Raw genomic sequence first — 21,153 nt, forward strand, 5'->3', positions numbered from 1 at the left:
GTAATGTTTTCGCTGATTATTTCTCGTCGGTATACTGTTCCAATAATAGTAATAGTAATCATCAAAATTTTAATAGTATTTCAAATCTTATGAACCCTTGTTGTAATGTGTGCCTTGATCATATATCTTTTACAGTGGAACAAGTTTATAATGTTTTAAAAAGACTTGATATTAGGAAAGGAGCTGGAGCAGACGGTATTCCATCGATATTTGTACATAATTGCGCTAGTGCATTAGCTTTACCACTTGCATTGATTATCAACAAATCTCTTAGGACTAGTACATATCCAACCTTATGGGAAAAAGCCCTGGTGTTGCCTTTATTCAAAGGCGGTGACAAAGAGGAGGTAAAAATTATAGACCTATTTTCATAATTTCTGTCTTTGCAAAAGTGTTTGAGCTACTTATATGTACTGTCGTTTCATTGCACTTTAAAAGCTTTGTTACATCTGATCAGCATGGGTTCGTGAAAGCTCGATCAACAGTTACCAACCTTGTTTCCTTTGTGGAAGCCATTACTGAGGCTCTTGATACTGGCAAATCCGTTGATGCAATCTACACAGACTTCAATAAGGCGTTGGACAAGGTTAGGAGCTACGCTAGACAAGAAGCTCCGCTATAATATCCACATAGATAATATTGCTAGCAAGGGTTTTAGGACTCTTGGCTTCCTCTTTCGTAACTGTAAGCTATTTAAGGATGCTCGCACTAAAATAATTATTTACTCAGCTTTGGTACGTAGTATCTTGGAATACTGCAGCGTTAATATTTACTCACAAAGAATCGAAAGGATACAAAAGAGATTTCTTTTGCATCTATGTTACGATCATAATCTAGTTAAAACTCTTACGAGTTACGAGGATAAATTAAAGTACTTCAAGCTTCAGTCACTCTCGAATCGAAGACAGCTCCTCGATCTTACTTTCTTCTATAAGTTGGTGAATGGCGTCACTGATAGTACATATTTATTAGCTCAATTAAATATTCGTGACCCACTAAAGACAATAAGGCCTTTTATGCCATTCGTAGAAAAAAGCACACGCTCACGTCAAAGACGCTATTCTCCAATTAATAGATTGATGTTGAGTTATAATGCTATATATAAATTATCACATAAGAAATGTACTGGTGTCATAACAACTACTGTTAATAAAGAAAAGGATAATGAAAAAGATAAAAAAGTTAATATTGATATATTTTCAGACAATATTTCGTCATTTAAACGGAATGTATTTCGTTTATATTAATTTTTTTTTGTAAATTATAGGCAAAAAGTATATTTTATTCAAATAATTGATAAATACTGATAAGTTTGTTCTATATAATTGTGAAATGATGCATGTTTTAATTATTATATAATATTATTGATTTCTTATTCATTTACGTTTAATTCAATTTGTAAATATTCCGATAATGTTTGCATTCATTTTAATTAAATATGTTTGTGTCTTATGTTTTTGAAATGTGTGTAACACCTATAATTAAGCCAACACTTAGAATTTATTATTTATTGTAATAATATTATTATACTTTTATTAGTGTTTGTCTTGTTGGTGTTAAATAAATAAATAAAAACTACTGCTTTCTCGTGATGCGTGCAATCGATACCTACTCAGTGGCAGACAATTAACAAGTATTTTTTCTTTATGTTGGCATTAATGGATATATTATTTATTTATTATCGTCAGTAATATTGTCTATTGTTGAAAAAAATCTTAAAGCTTTCGTTTCGTCGTAGTTTTTTGGAAATAATAAAAGCTAATTCGGACTGTTAAAAAGTATTTTAGTCATTTAAAAAAAACCCAAAGTATAAAAAATTTAAAAATTAAATTATTATCATAATAATTTGAAAAAAATTAGAATCAAGAAGAAGAAATAACCGTTACTAGTTTTCCACCACTTATTATTGTATACCACTCTAGGTATACTCATAACATTAATAAGGTTCCTAATCTATGAATTATTTTTTTTCAACACTGAACTTAGCGCACTCTGTTGGTGCATTTGAAAACTAATTGATGTTCTAATAATCAAAATTCAGCATTACGCGTCACTGAGTCATATTATGCTCTGTAATTGGAAAACTACCGCATATTACTTCTCACAAATAGCATATTAGTATCATCTCAAGACTGTCTTACTTCTCAAAAATGTAAGAAAACAACAAGACATTCATGGTGACACCGCGATCACGTCACAAAACAACAGTAAATCTCCATACTTCATTTGTTCTGAGAATCACAAACATAAAAGAATTCTAAAGGAAACAATTTTGAGAAAATAAAAACATCTCCTGAGGATGCCTCGTGTAGAGGCGAAACGCGTGTCGAACTGTTTAAAGACAAATATTGGCGGGATTAACACCAAAGAAAACACAAAACATTTGGATAATTATGGATATCCGCAAAGTATCGCCTACTTCAATAAATTTTCGTAGTTTGTTCATTAATATTAGGATATTATCTACATCTAGTGATGCTTGTTTTGCACACCGTAACAAAGCGACGATGTGACGTCATCGACGTCAGTTCCAGAGATAATATAACCGGGTATAAAAACTTATATGTATTTCGTGCCGTTTCATAATTGGACGTAATTCCAGAAAACGTTCCAAACCAGAATCACATCGAAATTGAGTTAAGAACACAAAACTGGTCACGTGATTCATATTAACGAACTGACAAAAAATGGCAGCCCTACTGACACTCCCTAAATGACATCATGACTTAGTAGCCCAACTCACATGTATGGAATACACTAATATTTATTAAACTTTAAACACGAATTCCTTAAAATGTGATGTTTGTGGCGTGGAACGTTTTTCAGGAACTATGTCCAATTCATAATTATTATCAAATTATAACACTTTCAGTTGAACTATTGGATGGCAATTGATGTAGAGATTTTAAATGTTTGTTCTCCTCGTATAACTCTTCAAACTTTTTCTTCATCTTCTCTGTCATGTCGACATAGGATTCTTTCCATCTGAAAAGAGTTATATTACTAGGTATACGTTATCGAAAAGAGAGCATCAGATAAGTTGTTAATGGTCTGATTAGTTGTTCGCAAAGGGGAGAAATTTGCGATTCCTAACATGGGTGCATTTTGTCGGCACGAGACTAAGTCGAGGGCCTCAATACATCCGAATATAATAACACCTACCCTAGTCTTAGTTGCTATAACACAAATTATCAAAGATTGAATTCAACAATTAGAATTGAACACAGAGATCTATTCAAATCTGACAGCTCTTAAAAGATTTCAGAATCAAATGAAAAGTTTATATCAAATTATAACTAGTAAGTAGCGTATTCGGTAAAATTATCAACAGCAAAAAAAATAATAAGGAAAAACACGTAGATTTCCCTACTCTTTGTTACATACATTCAAGTTTTCTGCCTATCTGCTCTTTCGCCGTATTTTTTACATCATTACAAAGGCATTTCTTGGGCAAGTGTATAAAATATATATTTTGAACACAATTTTGAAGTCAGCTGGTGATCAAAACTACTAGTTTGGAACTGTTAGAAAGATTAGAACTAAGTGAAATCGAATCTTGTAGATATTTCATTTGTAACTAAAACAGCACCCTCATTTTACTTTACTTATATGAAACTCAAGCAGAAAATGGTATCTTACTTATTATTAAGCTCCATTTGACTTTCCAAGTGCTTTTTTAACTCCACTAACTCTTGCTCTTTCGTGGACACCACCCTGAAGAGACATTACATGTTTACTGAATTATACCAGGCGTCACTATGCTTAAAATATTTCCCCCCGAATTTATTTTATTTACTTATATCTTAGATCATTTATATGTCTACATAGACTGTAACAGCTGTGAAAACGTCGAAAAACATTAAGGTTGACAGTTTACTTCTATTTTGAGCAATTCACGGACACTAACATAAAGTGACATACAAATCGCGAGTGTAAGACATAGTTTGTCACGCACACCAAAGTAATAAACATGGCCTGTTTTCATCATTCATTTCATTACTAATAATAATAAGCGCCGTAACGAACAGATAATCCATTGATCCATGATGTTATAACACTAGCGCGTTGGAATAGGGACGGAAGCATGTCATATTCATATTAACGTGACGTCAGCAGCGAGTCGTAGGTATGTAACAGACCCCGCAAACTGCAGACTTAAGATCGGCCGATAGTTTGGTTGGTTTCTTAATCAGTATGAAGATGTATGAGAGTGTGCACATTATAACGATTCGGTATTGGCCGACAAAAAAGTTTGATGGGCTACACGATTGCCTTCAAACTGAACCGTCAGCAAACTATCGGCCGACTGTTAAATCAGTACAGCGCTCTTCTAGGCGCGCACACCACCGATTGTTTAGTCGGCCAGACTCATCAATAGCCGATTTAAAACTAATAGCGACTTAACAGCCGAACTCAACCAAACTATCGGCCGATCGAAAGTTTGCAGTTTGCGGGGTCTCTTAATGGTACTTTTAATTGGTGATCTGAAGCGTTTTTCTGAAGAACAGCGCCTTTTTGTGCATTATTTTGTTTCGGTTTTAAGGGCCCGGTAAAATTACTGGGGTAATGACACTTCACTTATGTGTGAAAGTGATCACCGTAATAATAACGCCGTTTACAATTTCAAGAATACTGAGCGCCACATCATTGTAATGGGTAAGTAGGTCCTCTGAAAAGATGCTGACGTTACTAAGATGTCGGCGCGCGGAAATCATAAGCGGCAAATATCAGTCCATAGCTGACAGATGACTAACGCATTCCAAAACTACCATGGGCTATAATGAAACTTAAATACCGAACGCAGAACACACTTTAATACAGCAACTATCTCATCATACATGGGTATGATTACATTACAAGGCTTGTCAATAGAGAATCTAAGAAGGCAGCATCTGTACTTGCAACTACAGCAGTACACAGATTTAATTTGAACCAAAACTTATGGAAAATGCGGGACTGGAACCCGCGCCTCTCGGGTTCCGTCCGAGCGCTCTTACCAACTGAGCGAACCGTCCGAGTGACGCATCGATCGTAAATCTTGGTTTGTCTTGTTCAACTCTCAAGCTGTGGCTCTATCTACAAGAGCTACTTTACAGTTGATTATTTGCTCAACCCCAATAATTGCATATTAGGAAGTTGACTTGGGATCGGTGCCTATTTCTGCTGTGAAACAGTAATGTGTAAGCTTTACCGTGTTTCGGTCTGCAGGCCGCCATAGCTAGTGAAATTACTGGGCCAATGAGACTTGACATCTTATGTCTCAAGGTGATGAGCGCAGTTGTAGTGCCGCTCAGAATTTTTGGGGTTTTCAATCATCTTGAGCGGCACTGCATTGTAATGGGCAGGGCGGATCAATTACCATCAGCTGAACGTCCTGCTCGTCTCGTCCCTTATTTTCATACAAAAAGGTGTCGCTCTTTTAAATCAAAACAGTTTGTTATTTTTAAGTGATATCCTTCACTTCTGGGCTATGCTCGACTAGAACCTGCACCTTTCGTGTTTCGCCCTACTGTGACTTCCCGCTACTACTACTACGATGTCCATGGGCGTTTGCTACACCACTACGTCAGCATCTTGTTTGCCCCCTCTTATAGATATATAAAAAATACCTCTATTAACTACTAACTTTTGGCTAAGCGCAATCCTAGCTGCGAGCATTTCTTGCATTTTGTTCACCATATCGCGGGATTCATCCAACGACTTCTCCAGGTGATTCACTTGCAATCTGCAATACAAAACATAAGCTTAGTCTGCGGTTAGCAAATCAAATCTTATTTGTGTCACAGGCCTTGGATACTTTAATCAAAAGTCAAAACAAGTCTTTGTTACCCCTGATACTTGCAGGTACTATTATGGTACTACAAATTATACAGGGCGTCCCACCGGTATGTCATATGGAGGGGAAGTATTTTAAATATTGCCAATGTAATATTTTACTGAAAGAAGACTTTATTTTAATTTAAAAAAAAAAATAAACAATTTAAACTGCGTTCAGAGGTTTTCAAATAAACCCTGAATTGCCTGATTAAACCGGGAATCAGGCAATTATTTCAAATCCTATGATTACCAATTCAGTATTTAGCCATTTGAAAAAAAAAATGAAAATACTTATTTTTATAACTACCAAATAATTGTTACATCATAGAATGAGCAAAATTTTGCCAACTTAAATCTATTACTAATCCATCCACATTTGTATGATCACCGTCACCCATCAGGTCGATGTGTGGAGTACATCAACAGTGCACGATTGATTCAACATGAGTACCTAAAACTCCCTAAAAGACTGGCAACGCTCCTGTGATTTCTCAGGTCGTGGGAGCATAAGCGGCGGTGATACTTTAAGATCAGTTGATCTGTACCATCGTTATTATATTATTCCCAATGATACTTTGACCATTCACCAAACAGGCTTTCCTCTTCACTCACTTTAATTCCTCGCATTGGCCTTCCAGCAACTTGTGCTCCCAATCTCTCCGTTTGAGCTCTCTCGCGTGCCAATCCTGTACTCTCTGCATGTCCATTGCAAGAGCTTGTTTCTCGCATGCCAGTTGCATGTTTCTACGCTCCGATGCCACCTAAAAAACGAGCTGGTAGAGTAGATACAAAAATAATATTTGACAATGTTAATGGGTGCCATTCTTAATCCGATACTACAAACAACGAGGAAAAAGAAACCCATATGGGTCTTCATTGTCTATTTGTCCTTCCGTCAAAACACTTTTTCTCAGGTGCTCGTGAAAGTAGCCACCAGCAATGCTCATGCAATTCCTCCGCGGTGTTGCAAAAGGGTAGGGGAGTGGTGATCACTTAACTGTGCAGTCATAAATAAAAAGATTGTCAGTCCACCCATAGCTTGGACTCAACATGTATAGACTCCAAAAATAAGACTATTATTAGCCATCAAAACTTATTTAAGTAAATTGAAAGTCAATGTTAAATTTTTACCTGGAACGAACATAATCTTGTTGTTGAATCTTTTGTTGAGAAAAATATAATATGCTACAAGATCATTGAAAATTTACCAAATAGTCTTAGCTTTTATCAAATGAAGGAAATATTTTTTTTTCAAACATGCATAGAAATATTGTCATTATTTTCGAAAGAAGAACACGCGAAGTATCAAATTTTCGGAAATGAAAATCAAATCTAATAAAAGAGGTATACTTCCCTCATATATTTTTGGGCACATAAGTAAAGGAAATTTAAATCATCAACGAAATACTTCTGCATTAACACGAATCAATCTATCCAGACAAATAATTCGACCTTTGGTGAAAACGACGCGGACGTTAAATCTGTGCAACTTAGAGATATTATAATAAGTAAAATAATCTTCCTTAATAAAAATACAAATCTTTTAAAAACCCTTAAAATGCAAATTTTCCTGGCATTTGATGATCTGTGGCATTTTTAATTTTAAAAGTTTTCTTGCACCACAACTTTTTTTTAAATTCACTTACCAAATCCTGGAATATAGCTTCTAGTTTCTCTTCTGCAAGGGCTAACTTCGGATCAAGTGCCTTAATGTTATCGTTCTGTTTTATTATAAGGCTTTCGTTTGATGCTTGAAGAATTTTGTTCTCTCTGAAATACATTAACTGAATCATCACCAATTCAACTTCAGCCAATCAGACGCGCTGATATGCCTAAGTGTGATGCGAAAATACTGCAGGAGTAAGGTTCAGAACCACTGTTTTCTTTCCGGTAAGTATGTAGCTACATATCAGTTTCTGTTTTACAGTACTTAAATATATTTATTATATTTAATCGTTAGGATTAAAGTACAAATGAACTCGCCACACATTGGCCATACATCGCCAAGCCAATCTTACCGGGATTAGGATAATAATGCTCCGTGTAAGGAAGTTACTGGTCCTATGTTCATTACACACCGTAAAATGGGGTGAATAGAAAAGAAATTTGCATTTCAGTCGAAATTTTTATATGTTTTTCCCATGTTTGAAACGCAACAGATGTTGTAAAATGTGAGTTAAAGCGTGGCCAACCGTTTTCAGTTGAAGACAAACTTATTTATCTAGTCATTTATAACAATTAAATAAAATAAGTGTGCGTCTTCTATTAACCCGTGATTTGGGTGAATAGAGTCGAAAAGGGGGTAAAAAGAAGAAAAAGCTAGGGTTGTCAAAATTTAATATACTTATGTAATCAGTTAAAAATGGTTAGTTGTATTTTACATTTCTTTAACCTATTGTTTTATACGATATTTCAAAAAAATACAACAGGGATAGAATGATATTGCCTACGACTGGAAAACTTTTTATAACCATAGATAAATAATAACAAACATTTCTTTCTAAATAGACACCTTAAAAATCCTTCTTATAGATACTCTTAGTAAAATTCTTCTTATATTAAAATTAATAAATCTTCTAATGAAACCAACAAAAAGCAAAACATTTTAGTGAAATTAAATAAAATCAAACATAATATATGCCAATAGCAGTAAACATTCCTTTTATAGTTCCTTAACTATGTAATTGTAATAGTATCTGATGATTATTAATATAGCATGTATATTTAAATAATATCGTCATTTAGCAAATCTCTTAGTTTATCCTCATCATCTTTACAATAGTAATTGTTTGGTCTAGGACTTTTCTTCAACAATATTACTGGCTCTTTAGGTGAAATTTTTTTCAGTTTCTTCACATCACAAATATTTTTGCATGTTTTTAAAAATCTTTTATTTTCTATTATCTTTATCCTTTCTTTTTGAATCGTTGGTAAAATATTTGGTGTAACTTCTGGCGGTGAATATTGGTTGTCGTTATTTACTAATTTACAGTCTGATTCGCGTACATGATCAGTTTGATTTAAAATGTTTAGGTTAATTTCTATATTTCCAGCTGCTGCTATAGGGTTTATTATCGCCCACATTCCAAATCATCTTCAAAATATACCGGCATATTTAAAACACTGTTATTAATATTTTCCTTTATTTTTTCTGTTAATGCAATTGCTATGTTCTCAGCTTCATCTCTGACTTCATGTAACTGGGGCAGAGATTTATTTTCCTTCTGTTTTTTGTGGCAATAGGTTTTCTTTTCCCACTATGTTTTAAACTTCTTTCTTGTTGTGATGTACTTGGACCGGGCGTTAATTCGGGATCTACGAAGTCGCCAATAGATTCGCCAACACTCTTTCCCGCCACTATATCAAGTTTCCTCTTTCATTTTATTTCTTTCACGCCAATTGATCCATAGCGCATGGTGTTTAATAAATGTAGTACGGACTCGTCAACGGCTTCCCTATATTTATTGTTTTCTGTTAATTGTGATGGTATTCTGGATAGCACTTGTGACGGACTGTTGTTGTGTTTTGTTGACTTGACGGACCGGTTTTTTTAAAACCTGCTTTTAAATTAGACTCAGAATTTTCTTGTATTACCTCCATTTTTTTTTATAATTTAGGAAAACATCCCTTTGGAACACATGTCTCATTGCTACAATCGGATTTCTTTCGCTTCAGAAGTATTTGCCGCCACGCTGCCTTCATAGGCCTAAAAAAAGCTACGTCGAGGGGCTGTGTTAAATGTGTAGAATTGCTTGGTAGAAATACAAAATCAATTTGATGTTCTTTGCAGAGCTTGATCATGTCAATTGACGAATGTGAGGATAAATTATCGCCTATTAGCAGTTTTCTTCCCGGTTTGTTAGTAAAAAATGGAATAACGATAGATTGTACCCAATCTTCAAAAATGATACCATCAAACCATCCTGATGTCGGACGATTATATCTTGCACCTTTAGGTCCATGAGAAACCCATGTATTATATAAATTTTGAGCTTTGTATACCACATATGGTGGTGAAAGCTGCCCTTCTGCCGATCCAGCAATCATTATGGACACACTGGCCTTTGGGTGGTTCATGACGCGTTCAGGGTACTTAGTACCGCGTTTCGTAATAATTCTTCTGCGCCCAGGATCATCCGCAAGATTTGTTTCGTCATAATTGACGATATTTGCTGCTGGAACATCAGCTAAAGATTCCTTAAGCGCTTCAAAATATTTTATTACGATTTCTGCCGATACGGCAGCACGAGACCTTTTAATATTTTGGCATACCCGTTGGGAAATCTTGTCCTTGTGTCTGTCTAAAAAACCTTGGACGAAATCGGGTCCAGGTAAGTTACTTTTGAATCGCTTCTGAGCAATTCCAATCTCGTTAAGATACATTTTAACAATATATCTTAAGTCAAGTGTGTCCAATGGATATCCCCACTCTGCACAAACATTGATGTATTGAATGATATATTCTTCGGCTTCCATCGAAAGGACTCTTTGTCCACCTTGTGATTTTAGTGCGCCTTTGCTGTGGCGATATAACACAGATGTATGCATATTATATTTCGCAGCTACTGTTTTAATCGACCACTATCCTTCTGATATTCTTCCACTGCTTGTTCAATAACATTTTTGTCGTACTTTTTATAGCGCTCCTCCAGGTTCGGGTTTATAAACGCGCGGCATTGTCCAAAATCATCTGTAAAAGCGAAGTAATAAATCATTTTTCATAAGGAAAATATAAACAACTATTTAAAAAAGTTGCACTCTATTTTATCCCACTTACAAAAATGTAGGTAGGTATCAAAACATTTTTGGCAGCGCTAGCGATTATCACTCTAATCACCCCGAACACATTGCTATTTATACCTTACACACTTCTATTTAGCCTTTATATGCTTCTATTTACCCCCTACTTCAATTCTATTCGCCCCTGAGGCGTCTTCTTTTCACCCCGAATTAATTTGTTCTGTAAGTAACATAACTTTTGGCTATATTTAAAACAGAAATCGTGCTTAATTTTACTTACCTGTAAGTATTTTCACTAGATAAATAACTAACACTACCTATAAATTAGTATTAATGACTAAATTCAATTTTATCACCAAATAGAAACGAAAAATTTACGCAGCACAAATTCACAATATGTAACGGACCATTTTGACACAATATTTTTCACATTATGAAACAACTTCACATTTAATGACTATGTTGCCGTATCATAGCCAGTATTGCCATGTATAAAAAAAAATGTAGCTAATTTCGTTGAACTGTGTGAGAGCAATATTTGAAAGAACAAAGTTTCGCTTTTTATTCTATTCCCCCCTTGAATTCTATTCACCCTATTTTACCTCTATTCAAAACTAAAACTTAATAAGCAGAAATAAGGTTCAATTTGAGAAAAATGTTTTTATTATATTGTGTTCATTTTCCCGAGTAGTGTTTTGGAAGGCTAAGAAAGCACATTTTCTGGCTCATACCAATGTAATGCCAACGTGGGTATCCAAATAATGTGATATTTTTTTGTGTAATATGACTTAATTCCTATAAGTTTTGTCTTAATTCGTTTTTGAACCAAATCTGCAGCTCACCTCAAAGAGAGAGGCTTTGCGAAAATAGTGAACAACTTTTTATATAACCCATTGGTTGACATTATATCGGTGTTGAAAACTCTAAAAGATTAACTACGTTTCTGGGATAATGACAGGGGCACGAGTTCCTTATTAAAACGCGCAAACACTCGGCTTATCGGTCAACAAAATTGTTGATTCCTCTCGGATTGTAAGAGGTGTTATGAAAAATATACAGCAGGACGTACCGCAAAGCCTTATTCAATAGAATCCCTTTCTCAACCAGCTCTGAGTCTAAGCATTTAACATGTTCCAACATGTCCGTCACCTTCTCATTGTATCTTTCTTTTACACCATCAATCTCACGTCTGTAGGATTCTTCTGCTTCTCGACTTACTGCAGCAATCGAGTTCTTGACTTTAGTTAGTTCTTCTGCAAGTATAAGAATAATATGTAAGAAGTCGTACTTCACTTGCCATGAAATCAATCCTATGCTCATCCGCTGATGTGTTTTGATGTTAAAATATCTAATAAATTTTATTATAACGAAATTCCATTTAAAAGTCAGGTGAGTTTACTGAGCCCGTCCTTCTCTATTCGAATAGGTGGTGGTAGATGTTCACCAAAAATTAAAAGAGTTTTAATTAAAAAATCAGTCCCCTATGTATTATATTGCATGTAGGCAGAAGAGATAGACGCACACATCGTTCTGGAAGGAAGGAGTGGGGCCACATAGCGGGCCAAACATTAGCCTCCTATCCCACCAAGTAAAAAAGGCGCACAGTTGTCGTCAAGTTGAGGAACGTCTTTTTTAACATGCAACAGTAGGACAAGAGCTATTGTAAAATATCCATATTTAATATGTATATATAAGTAAAGAATAATTTTAATTGCCATCTTCTTTTGCGAATCAAAAGTATTTTTTTTTAATATTACTCGATACCTTTTAAGTCCGACACAGTTTTTAAGGCTTCAGTCTTTTGTGCACTGACAAAATCAAACAATTGCAGTGCTTCTGCGACCTAGAAAATAAGGTTGTTATTAAAATTATTTAAAATTTCTTAACATTGTAATAATTATTGATGACTTAAACAGTATTAACACAAAAGACCTGAATAAAGATAAAATAAAATTAATGGAGCGATGGAGTGAAGTAATCGTGGAGTGATGGGATCTGATGAGCCTTTTTTTTATTCCTTAATAAATTACCAAAAGACGGAATCGTATATGAAGGTGTAACACTATAATGTACTTTTAAAAAAATTTGTAGAAGAAACATTTTTTTTCATCTGCTTGGCGGCCATTTTGGAACTTTTTTTTATTATCTGTTGTTATATAGCAGCAATAGACACACTGAACTATTAGGATTTATGAGATACAGCCCGCTAACAGACAGATAGAACGAACAGCAGTCTTATTCAAAGGGTTCAGGTTGGGTACCAGTCGGTACTCCATTTTTTTTTCTAAATAATTAGGTAGCATCGTGTGCAATGTATAATATGCAATGTATAATATAATGAATGTAAAAGCGTATAGATAAGACGACAAGTTTAGTAAAGGAAGTTGCACTTTTCTTAAAAGAACATTAGCGTTAGCATCAATACAAGAGAAACATTAATTAGGCTAGCTATCATGTGTTCAGTATTGTTTAATTACACTAAAACATAAAAGCAAATATTTGAATATACCTTCAACTTGGCTTCCCCTTCTCGATTTGTTTTCTCAACAAGTTCTTTTCTACATAATGCTAATTGTGATTTCATGTCCTCATTACTTTTCTTTTCTGCTAGGCAAACTACTTTACATTCATCCAATGTTTTGTTCAGTTCAGCAACTTTATCCTCTAAATCGTTACACTTTTCCTTAAGTTCGAAAATATGTTTCTCTTTCGTTTTCAACTCCTTTTCTAAAATATTCCGGTCAGAATGTAATTTTTTGTATTGCTTTTCTATTTCCATGTAGTCAGCTAATGCTGTATCTAATTTCATTTCTAGTCCTCGTCTTTCACAAGCGATACTCTATTGAAATGAAATTTGGTTTTAAATTAAATAAATTCCAAAATGTTGGTAAATACTTAATAAGTATACGTTATATAATGTGATAGGTCTCGGTTTATTTATTATTATAAAGCCAGTTTTATTTTCGGTGAAGTAGGTCTGTCGTGAGGCGATGGCTGGTCAATGTGACAGTCTCTAGAACGGGCGCTACGTGTGATTGTTTAACGATCCCGTCACAGAGAAATCTTCGTGTTGTTGCATTCAAAGTTATCTTATATGTTTTACATTTTTTACATTTTTAATGTTAATATAGTGCTTAATATATTATACCTTTATACTTATATGCACTACATCAACAGATTATGACGTATTTACTATATCTAGTTTAGTAAAAAACTGTGTTATTGCAAAAAAGTCAAACATATGTTGAACATCAACATTTAAAAAAGTTCTATGACAAATCTGTCTTTCTGTTGTTTAGCGTTAAACAATCTTTAGACATTGCTTATATTTAATGTATATCTATAGACTTGATTATATTCAAGGAAGTTCCGTCTCTTTTGTTCCTGAACGCTTCAGTTTATGTCGTTCTTAACGAGGTTTTAGTTAAGCACAAGCTAAAGACTGTTTTGTAATAGAAGAACATAAACTCCATTTTAGACATCGTTATTGTTAGATCACAGACATTTATATTTACCATGCTTAAATATTTTTTTTAAATAACATTCAAAATATGTCTTATTTCCTTACCACATGAATATTTTTTTTTCAGTTTGACAGTTTAATCCCACAAGATTATAAGTTAATATTTGTGGCAGTGGGCAGGGCACATAGTTCGACGGACAGGTGGCCGTTGGGGCAGTAAAGTCCTCGAATGGCGACCACGTAGCTACCGGAAGATGCAGTGTTGGTAGGCCCCACAAGATGGACCGGTGATCTAGTCAAGATCGCCGGAATACGTTGGATGAGGGCAGCGCAGGACCGATCGTCGTGGAAATCTTTGGGGGAGGCCTTTGTCCAGCAGTGGACGACTTCCGGCTGATGGTGATGATTTAATTTTTACTTTACCTGCTTCCCGACTCTATCATCACAATGTTGGTAAGTCTTCAGCTCTGTTTCCAATGCTTCTATTGTCTTTTGTGACGTCTGCCATAGTACGTGTAAGGAATCTCTTTCCTGAAATTATATAATTACTAGTGACGACTCGCTCGTCATTCCCGTGTCTTTTAACAACGTGAAAACAGCTTCATTATTCACACACAAATGCACGTGACTTACAAGTTACAGTGTAAATAAACCAAATTGTTCAAAACGACCATTGTTGGCATGTTCTTCTAAATAAACCTCATTCTATAGCTTTTGATCCCCTTTGAAACCCAAACTCAACGTTTTTAAGATTTTGTCATCACGATCTTTTCAACGATATATTATGGGGCTGTCTGTGGTTGCTGAGAATTTAAATGTCCAATCTACTATAGATAGAATATCGATAATAGTTAAGGATAGGATAATGTTACATATTAAGGACAGTTTTAGTTTTCAGTCTTTTTGTTTAAGAACACAATATATTTCCCTGAATTTTTTAACCGACTTCGAAAAGGAGGAGGTTTTCAATTCGATCGGTATTTTTTTATGTATGTACACCGATTACTCTGAGATTTACGATCCGATTTACATTCGTTTGATGCAAAATAGATGCCATTTGGTCCCATAAAAAATTTACATAGTTTGGCCCAGTAGTATTCATTTTATGAACATTTTTTATGAAAATTTTGCTTACCTCGATGATATATTTGTTTTTTGTGTACGGCTTTTTAGGAGTTTTCATTCATTCAATAAATACACCTTTTACTTTTATATTAATAAAATACTATTATTTGTTTGTGCTACACTCTACCAGGCTCCTTTGCACAGGAAGCCGGCTAGATTATGGGTAGCACAACGGCGCCTGTTTCTGCCGTGAAGCATTAATGTGTAAACATTACTGTGTTTCGGTCTGAAGGGCGCCGTACCTAGTGAAATTACTGGGCAAACGAGACTTAACATGTTATGTCTCAAGGTGACGAGTGCAACTGTAGTGCCGCTCAGATTTTTTGGGTTTTTCAAGAATCTTGAGCGGCATTTCATTGTAATGGGTAGGGCGTATCAATTACCATCAGCTAGACGTCCTGCTCGTCTCGTCCTTTATTTTCTTAAAAAAAAAGTATTGATAGCTTTGAAGTCGGTGCCAAGCCAAATGTAATAGAAAGTACCTAGTCGCCACGCGTGAGTTTGAGCGCAATGGCTTAGTCTGGAACAAAAGAACCCAAGCGGACAGACACACGTGGCCAGACAACCTTAATAATAACAGTAAGTAAGCTGTTTATAATATTAACTTTTATTCTGTTTTGGGCTTGGCACTGACTTAAAACCTATTAATACGTATACATATATAAATAATAGCATTTTATTAATAGATATTAAAGGTAAAGGTGTATTAATTTAAATTATTTCGTTATTTGATACTTTTCAGTTTTTGAAGTCGGTTTCATTAAAAGTAGTTTTTTATTCTCTAATTCTGGTTTCAGTCAGCCTCTTTAATTAGCTACTGGCCACGCAGAAATACTGACTAGCAGCTTATTGAAAGTAATAAATGGAAAGTATTAATGAGAGATAGAAGGGTGACAAGTTTTGTCACCCTTTTCATCCATGAGGTGTGGAAGCACTTTTTGTATTTTAGTTTGAAGGACACTGATGATAGTTAAATTGATGGGCCAGGGAGACTTAACATATTGTGTACGTGCGCAATGTCACTTACCACTTAATGACTTGTTCGTCTCACCACTTTTCTCATAATAAAGGTCATTTTATAAAATGCAAGGACCTAACGAGACATTGTAGCGTTAAATGCTTTTTCGCACGTCCCGGATACCGAGCTAAAGTGTCCCTGGTTCTCCGCAGTACAATTTTCTATGGGTTATCAAAAATTCATGTCCGATGTATGTCATGGCGTAACCGAATTACATGAAGGCTCAATTTTTAACCGATTTATTAAAAAAATATATAGTTATAACCACCACTATGCAACGTGCTTTGTGACATTGGTTCCTATTTATGTGAATGGGCTTCTGCTACGTACAGCCAAAAAGTGGAACAAAATCCGAAGATCAGTAACCATGACGTATCTAAAAACGTCATGGTTATCTATATATATAAAAATGAATTGCTGTTCGTTAGTCTCGCTAAAACTCGAGAACGGCTGGATCGATTTGGCAAATTTAGATCTTGAATTATTTATATCAAGATTAAGTCAAACATTTAAAAATAGACAGTTTGCTTACGAATGGTTTGTTCGGACGTATAACGTTTCCCGCGTTTATTTGCAAGGCAGTTTGTCATTCGGAAAACTTCAGAATTATCATTGTATTGACAATATGGTCAACGATATTGTAACATTTTGCATTTTCTTTGTTTATCATCAGTTGTAACTTTATACCATGTTTATTTGTAAGGCCGAAAAAGTTTTAAATTTGGTATAATTTTACTTCGCATTTGTTAATAACACAGTCAGTGTCAACTATGGCACTGACAGCTGTGATTGCGGTCCTTCAAGGGCTGGGAGCTTCATCTACCTACTCTATTCTTAAAAATACAAGACATCTTATACCTTCGTAAGTAAACCAACTTGTCTCCTCAACTCTTGTACCTCGATACTCTGATTGTTGCCATAATATTCTTCGTGTTGAAGTTTCTCCTTCAATAATTCCTCAACTTGTTTCGATAAGGCCTGATTGTCCGAAACGAGTTTTCTGATTTCCGGCTCTATTGCAGAATGATTTTCCTGTAGGTTTGGAAATAGTATTAAATTATATAGAATATTACTAGTGGACCCGATAGACGTTGTCCTGTACACACGTCTTAAATTTGAAAAATCGGGCCAGCCGGAGTTCACTAATATACACATGAGCAGGAGAATTATATTATATAGACGGAATTGAGAATCTAAACCAATCTCAATTTCACTGGAACACACAAAAAAATCATCAAAATCGGTCCAGCCGTTTAGGAGATAGTTCAATTGTGAATCTAAACCACTCTGGAATCCACCTGAAGACACAGTTTTATTAAAATCGGTACAGCCGTTTAGGAGTTCAGTTACATCAGACGCAAAAAAGAAATATATATATTACGCTGACCCAGCAATTGATGTATTGCCATATAAAGTGATAAAAAAATTCAATAATTAAAATATTTAGGGTATAAAATTAGATGACGACTGATTCTCAGAACTACCAAATATATCATACAGTAATCATTATATTCGATTGCCATATTGCAACTCTATTGCGTGTCTGTGGATGGATTAGAATAATATTAAAATCGCAATACAAAAGTAAGTGTTGATCGTAGATGGGTGAAAATTTGAAGTTGTATGTATTTTTTAATGCTGAATCATAATTAAACAAATTTTAAAAAAATGTAAAAAAAAATTGGGGTTAATACTAAATAAATAATAAAAAATAATTAATTAATTAAATTAAATTATAAAATTTATTTTGGACCACTAACATTTAGGGGGATGAAAAATAGATGTTGTCCGATTCTCCACCGAATTTTATATATTAGAAGATATGGTTGGGTACTAACTAAACCCTGTGATATATGTACGCTGTGACTCAATTTTACAGTCGCATACAATACTGGAAAAAAGTTAATGGAATCCAAAAAATATTATTGTCAATAAGTACCCTACGATGTTTCATCCCGATATATTCAGCAGATTATTGTCGCACACACATTAAGAAATAAGTCAAGGCTTTTTACAACATCGCCAAAAATAATCCATAGAATAATACGTAGTAAGTAAGAAGTATATAAGGGCGTTTTCCTGTCACGCGGATTTCCACGCGCGTGCGGAGCTAATCCGCACGCGTTTACTTTAAACCATAGACCAAGTATAGTAACTAGACTAATTGATAGCTTCCGTTTCACTCACACGAGAAAAAGAAAAACTTATGCGAGTCTTATGTAAAGAAATGAGATAGAATGATTAAATTTTTTGTTTCGCCATGTGTGCCGGTTTTTTCAAGGTCAGCACACCCGGTGTGCTAAACAAACTTGACAGCGATGCACAGATATTTTGTGAAAAGTGTGAAATATCTACTTTTTATTCAACATCAGTGGCAATTTTTAAGTTGAATCGAAGGAAATATGGTGCGATGTTGTGTTTTACGATGTAAAAGTGATAGTGAAAGATCACTTGTGTTATATTATATAGTACCTATATATAAAGGATATTTACTGTCTCATGTTGGCCACGCCAAACCGATGTCTAGTAACTATACTAATAGGTCTATGCTTTAATCGCTCCAGTCCATACGCAAAATGACTGACCCACCTTCAAGTTTTAACTAATCCACTGTCCGCGCGATGATATTATTAAATTCCGGTTTTATTTTATTCTGTCTGTATGTGTTTGAAGTGAAAACTTCTTTTACCGCATTAGGCACTTTTTAGTTGGGGAAAATCTATATATAGATATATATAATTATGGGTACGCGTCACTGATAGGCTTCTAGCTGGCTTGACCATTTTGTAAACGCAACAGATGTGTAAATAACGCCCCACACTGAAGGTCGATAAACCATAGTTGTTGTGTTTCAGCACCCAATGTCTTAACGACACCAGTAATTGCCTTAAGAATTCTAAGTTTTAATTATTAGCTGACGATCTAAAGAACTTTAGACCTTTCTTCAAATTCAGATGCAGAGTTTTTACTGGAAGACTTAAACAATTTGTTATTGTGGTGTCGTAACAATGGCATGATGTTAAATGCTAACAAGTGTCATGTTATGAAATTTTATAGAATGAAAACATCTCTTGCAACAACATATCACATTGGTGGTTGTTTTTTGTCTGAAGTTCCTCACATACGCGATTTAGGTGTTACGCTAGACAAGAAGCTCCGCTATAATATCCACATAGACAATATTGTTAGCAAGGGTTTTAGGACTCTTGGCTTCCTCTTTCTTAACTGTAAGCAATTTAAGGATGCTCGCACTAAAATAATTATTTACTCAGCTTTAGTACGTAGTATCTTGGAATACTGCAGCGTTGTATGGAATCCACATTTTAATATTTACTCACAAAGACTCGAAAGGATACAAAAGAGATTTCTTTTGCATCTATCTTACGATCATAATCTACATAGTTAAAACTCTTACGGCCTTACAAATAAAATTGGCATAAAGTTATAACTAAGCATAAACCAAGAACATGCAAAATGTTTACAAATAGACATTTTGCTTACGATTGGTTTATTCGGACGTTTTACGTTTCCCGCGTTTATTTACTAGGCTACTTGTCATTCGGAAAACTTCAGAATTATTATTGTATTGACACTGTTGTCAACGATATTGTAAACATTTTGCATATTCTTTGTTAGTTATAACTTTATACAAAGTTTATTTGTAAGGCCATTAGGAGTTACGAGGATAAATTGAAGTACTTTAAGCTTCAGTCACTCTCGAATTGAATACAGCTCCTCGATCTTACTTTCCTATATAAGTTGGTGAATGGCGTCATTGATAGTACCTACTTATTAGCTCAATTAAATATTCTTGCCCCACTAAAAACAATAAGACCGTCTTCTTTTATGCCATTCGTAGAAAAAAAGTGCGAGACGCTATTCTCCAATTAATAGATTGATGTTGAGTTATAATCATATAATGCTATATATAAATTATCACATAAGAAATGTATTGGTATCATAACAACTACTGTTAATAAAGAAAAGGATGAAGAAAAAGATAAAAAAATCAATCCAATCAAAAGATACAGCCATTTATAACACTTAGGTATGGCAAGTACTTACTTCCCATTGACTTAAAATCATAAGCTTCTTTTACAGGCCGCATTACTAGTAAAGTAAAAATAAATAATTAAATTGTTGTTTTAGTAGTGTGACATCACGTTAAAAGATTGTGTTACATAAATACATAGCAAGGTAACAAAAGCGTATTATAATGTTCGTCGTCTGTTCCCAGTTAAAAAACTATTGCAAAGTAAACCTACCTACTTATTTATACCCGACCTGTTATGGTATTATTAAGCATACGCATTTTTTAATGTTAACCCAGGTAATATTTAAATATTAAAATTGTACAAAACTTTTAGGTGACTCTCGTGAATGTTCTTCAGTGTAAAGGGCATATTGTATACCTAATGACAATTCAAAACATGATTTGAGTTACAGTATGAGATTATTGAGATTAAACTAAAGTTGTGTACAAAAACTATTCAACAAGAGCCTCATGTAGAGAAAATTAAAAATAAACTTACAATAAAGTAAAGCACATTCGAATGTAATGTATCAGATGCATTGTTGTCCATGCTATGTATTGATATTTTAATTTCCACGTATTCTTAATGTTCTGTTATCATGATGTAGTTTTTGGAAAAATATATACTGATTTTTGTTTACATTTCCCGGGTTTGTGACATTTTCGTTGCGTAGCAACTGTTCTTGCCATTCGTATTTTTGTAATTTTTGAAGTAAGTTCCTATAAAATATTTGTCAATATATATTGTTACCTTTGTATTCCTACAATTAAACTATTTCAGACAGTTGTTTGCTGTAGCAAAAATGTATGTTAACAAAAAAAACACTTTCTACTTCAAAAACTACCATGGCTTTATTTAAAATTACATTCTTGCAACAACGTTGTATTTCTGTCAGTGCCAACCGAAGTATTTGACATTTAAAATTGTCAAAGTATACGTCAAGTGTCAACCCAACA

At 34.4% G+C, this 21,153-nt stretch overlaps 1 protein-coding gene across 1 annotated transcript; it reads right to left on the reverse strand.

The window, feature by feature from the left end:
- Nucleotides 1-1,196: 1,196 nt before the first annotated feature.
- On the reverse strand, nt 1,197-20,896 carry LOC126970832 (uncharacterized). Its single transcript, XM_050816976.1, has 11 exons — nt 20,696-20,896; nt 17,022-17,195; nt 14,444-14,551; nt 13,067-13,396; nt 12,322-12,400; nt 11,627-11,810; nt 7,464-7,587; nt 6,430-6,578; nt 5,627-5,725; nt 3,640-3,714; nt 1,197-2,985 (listed from the first exon to the last, which is right to left on the reverse strand). Exons 1-11 carry the CDS (start codon nt 20,744-20,746, stop codon nt 2,853-2,855), a joined length of 1,506 nt encoding a protein of 501 aa, XP_050672933.1. The 5' UTR covers nt 20,747-20,896; the 3' UTR covers nt 1,197-2,852.
- Nucleotides 20,897-21,153: the final 257 nt, after the last annotated feature.

This window comes from Leptidea sinapis, chromosome 22, assembly GCF_905404315.1.
Source record: "Leptidea sinapis chromosome 22, ilLepSina1.1, whole genome shotgun sequence".
Lineage (NCBI taxonomy): Eukaryota > Metazoa > Arthropoda > Insecta > Lepidoptera > Pieridae > Leptidea > Leptidea sinapis.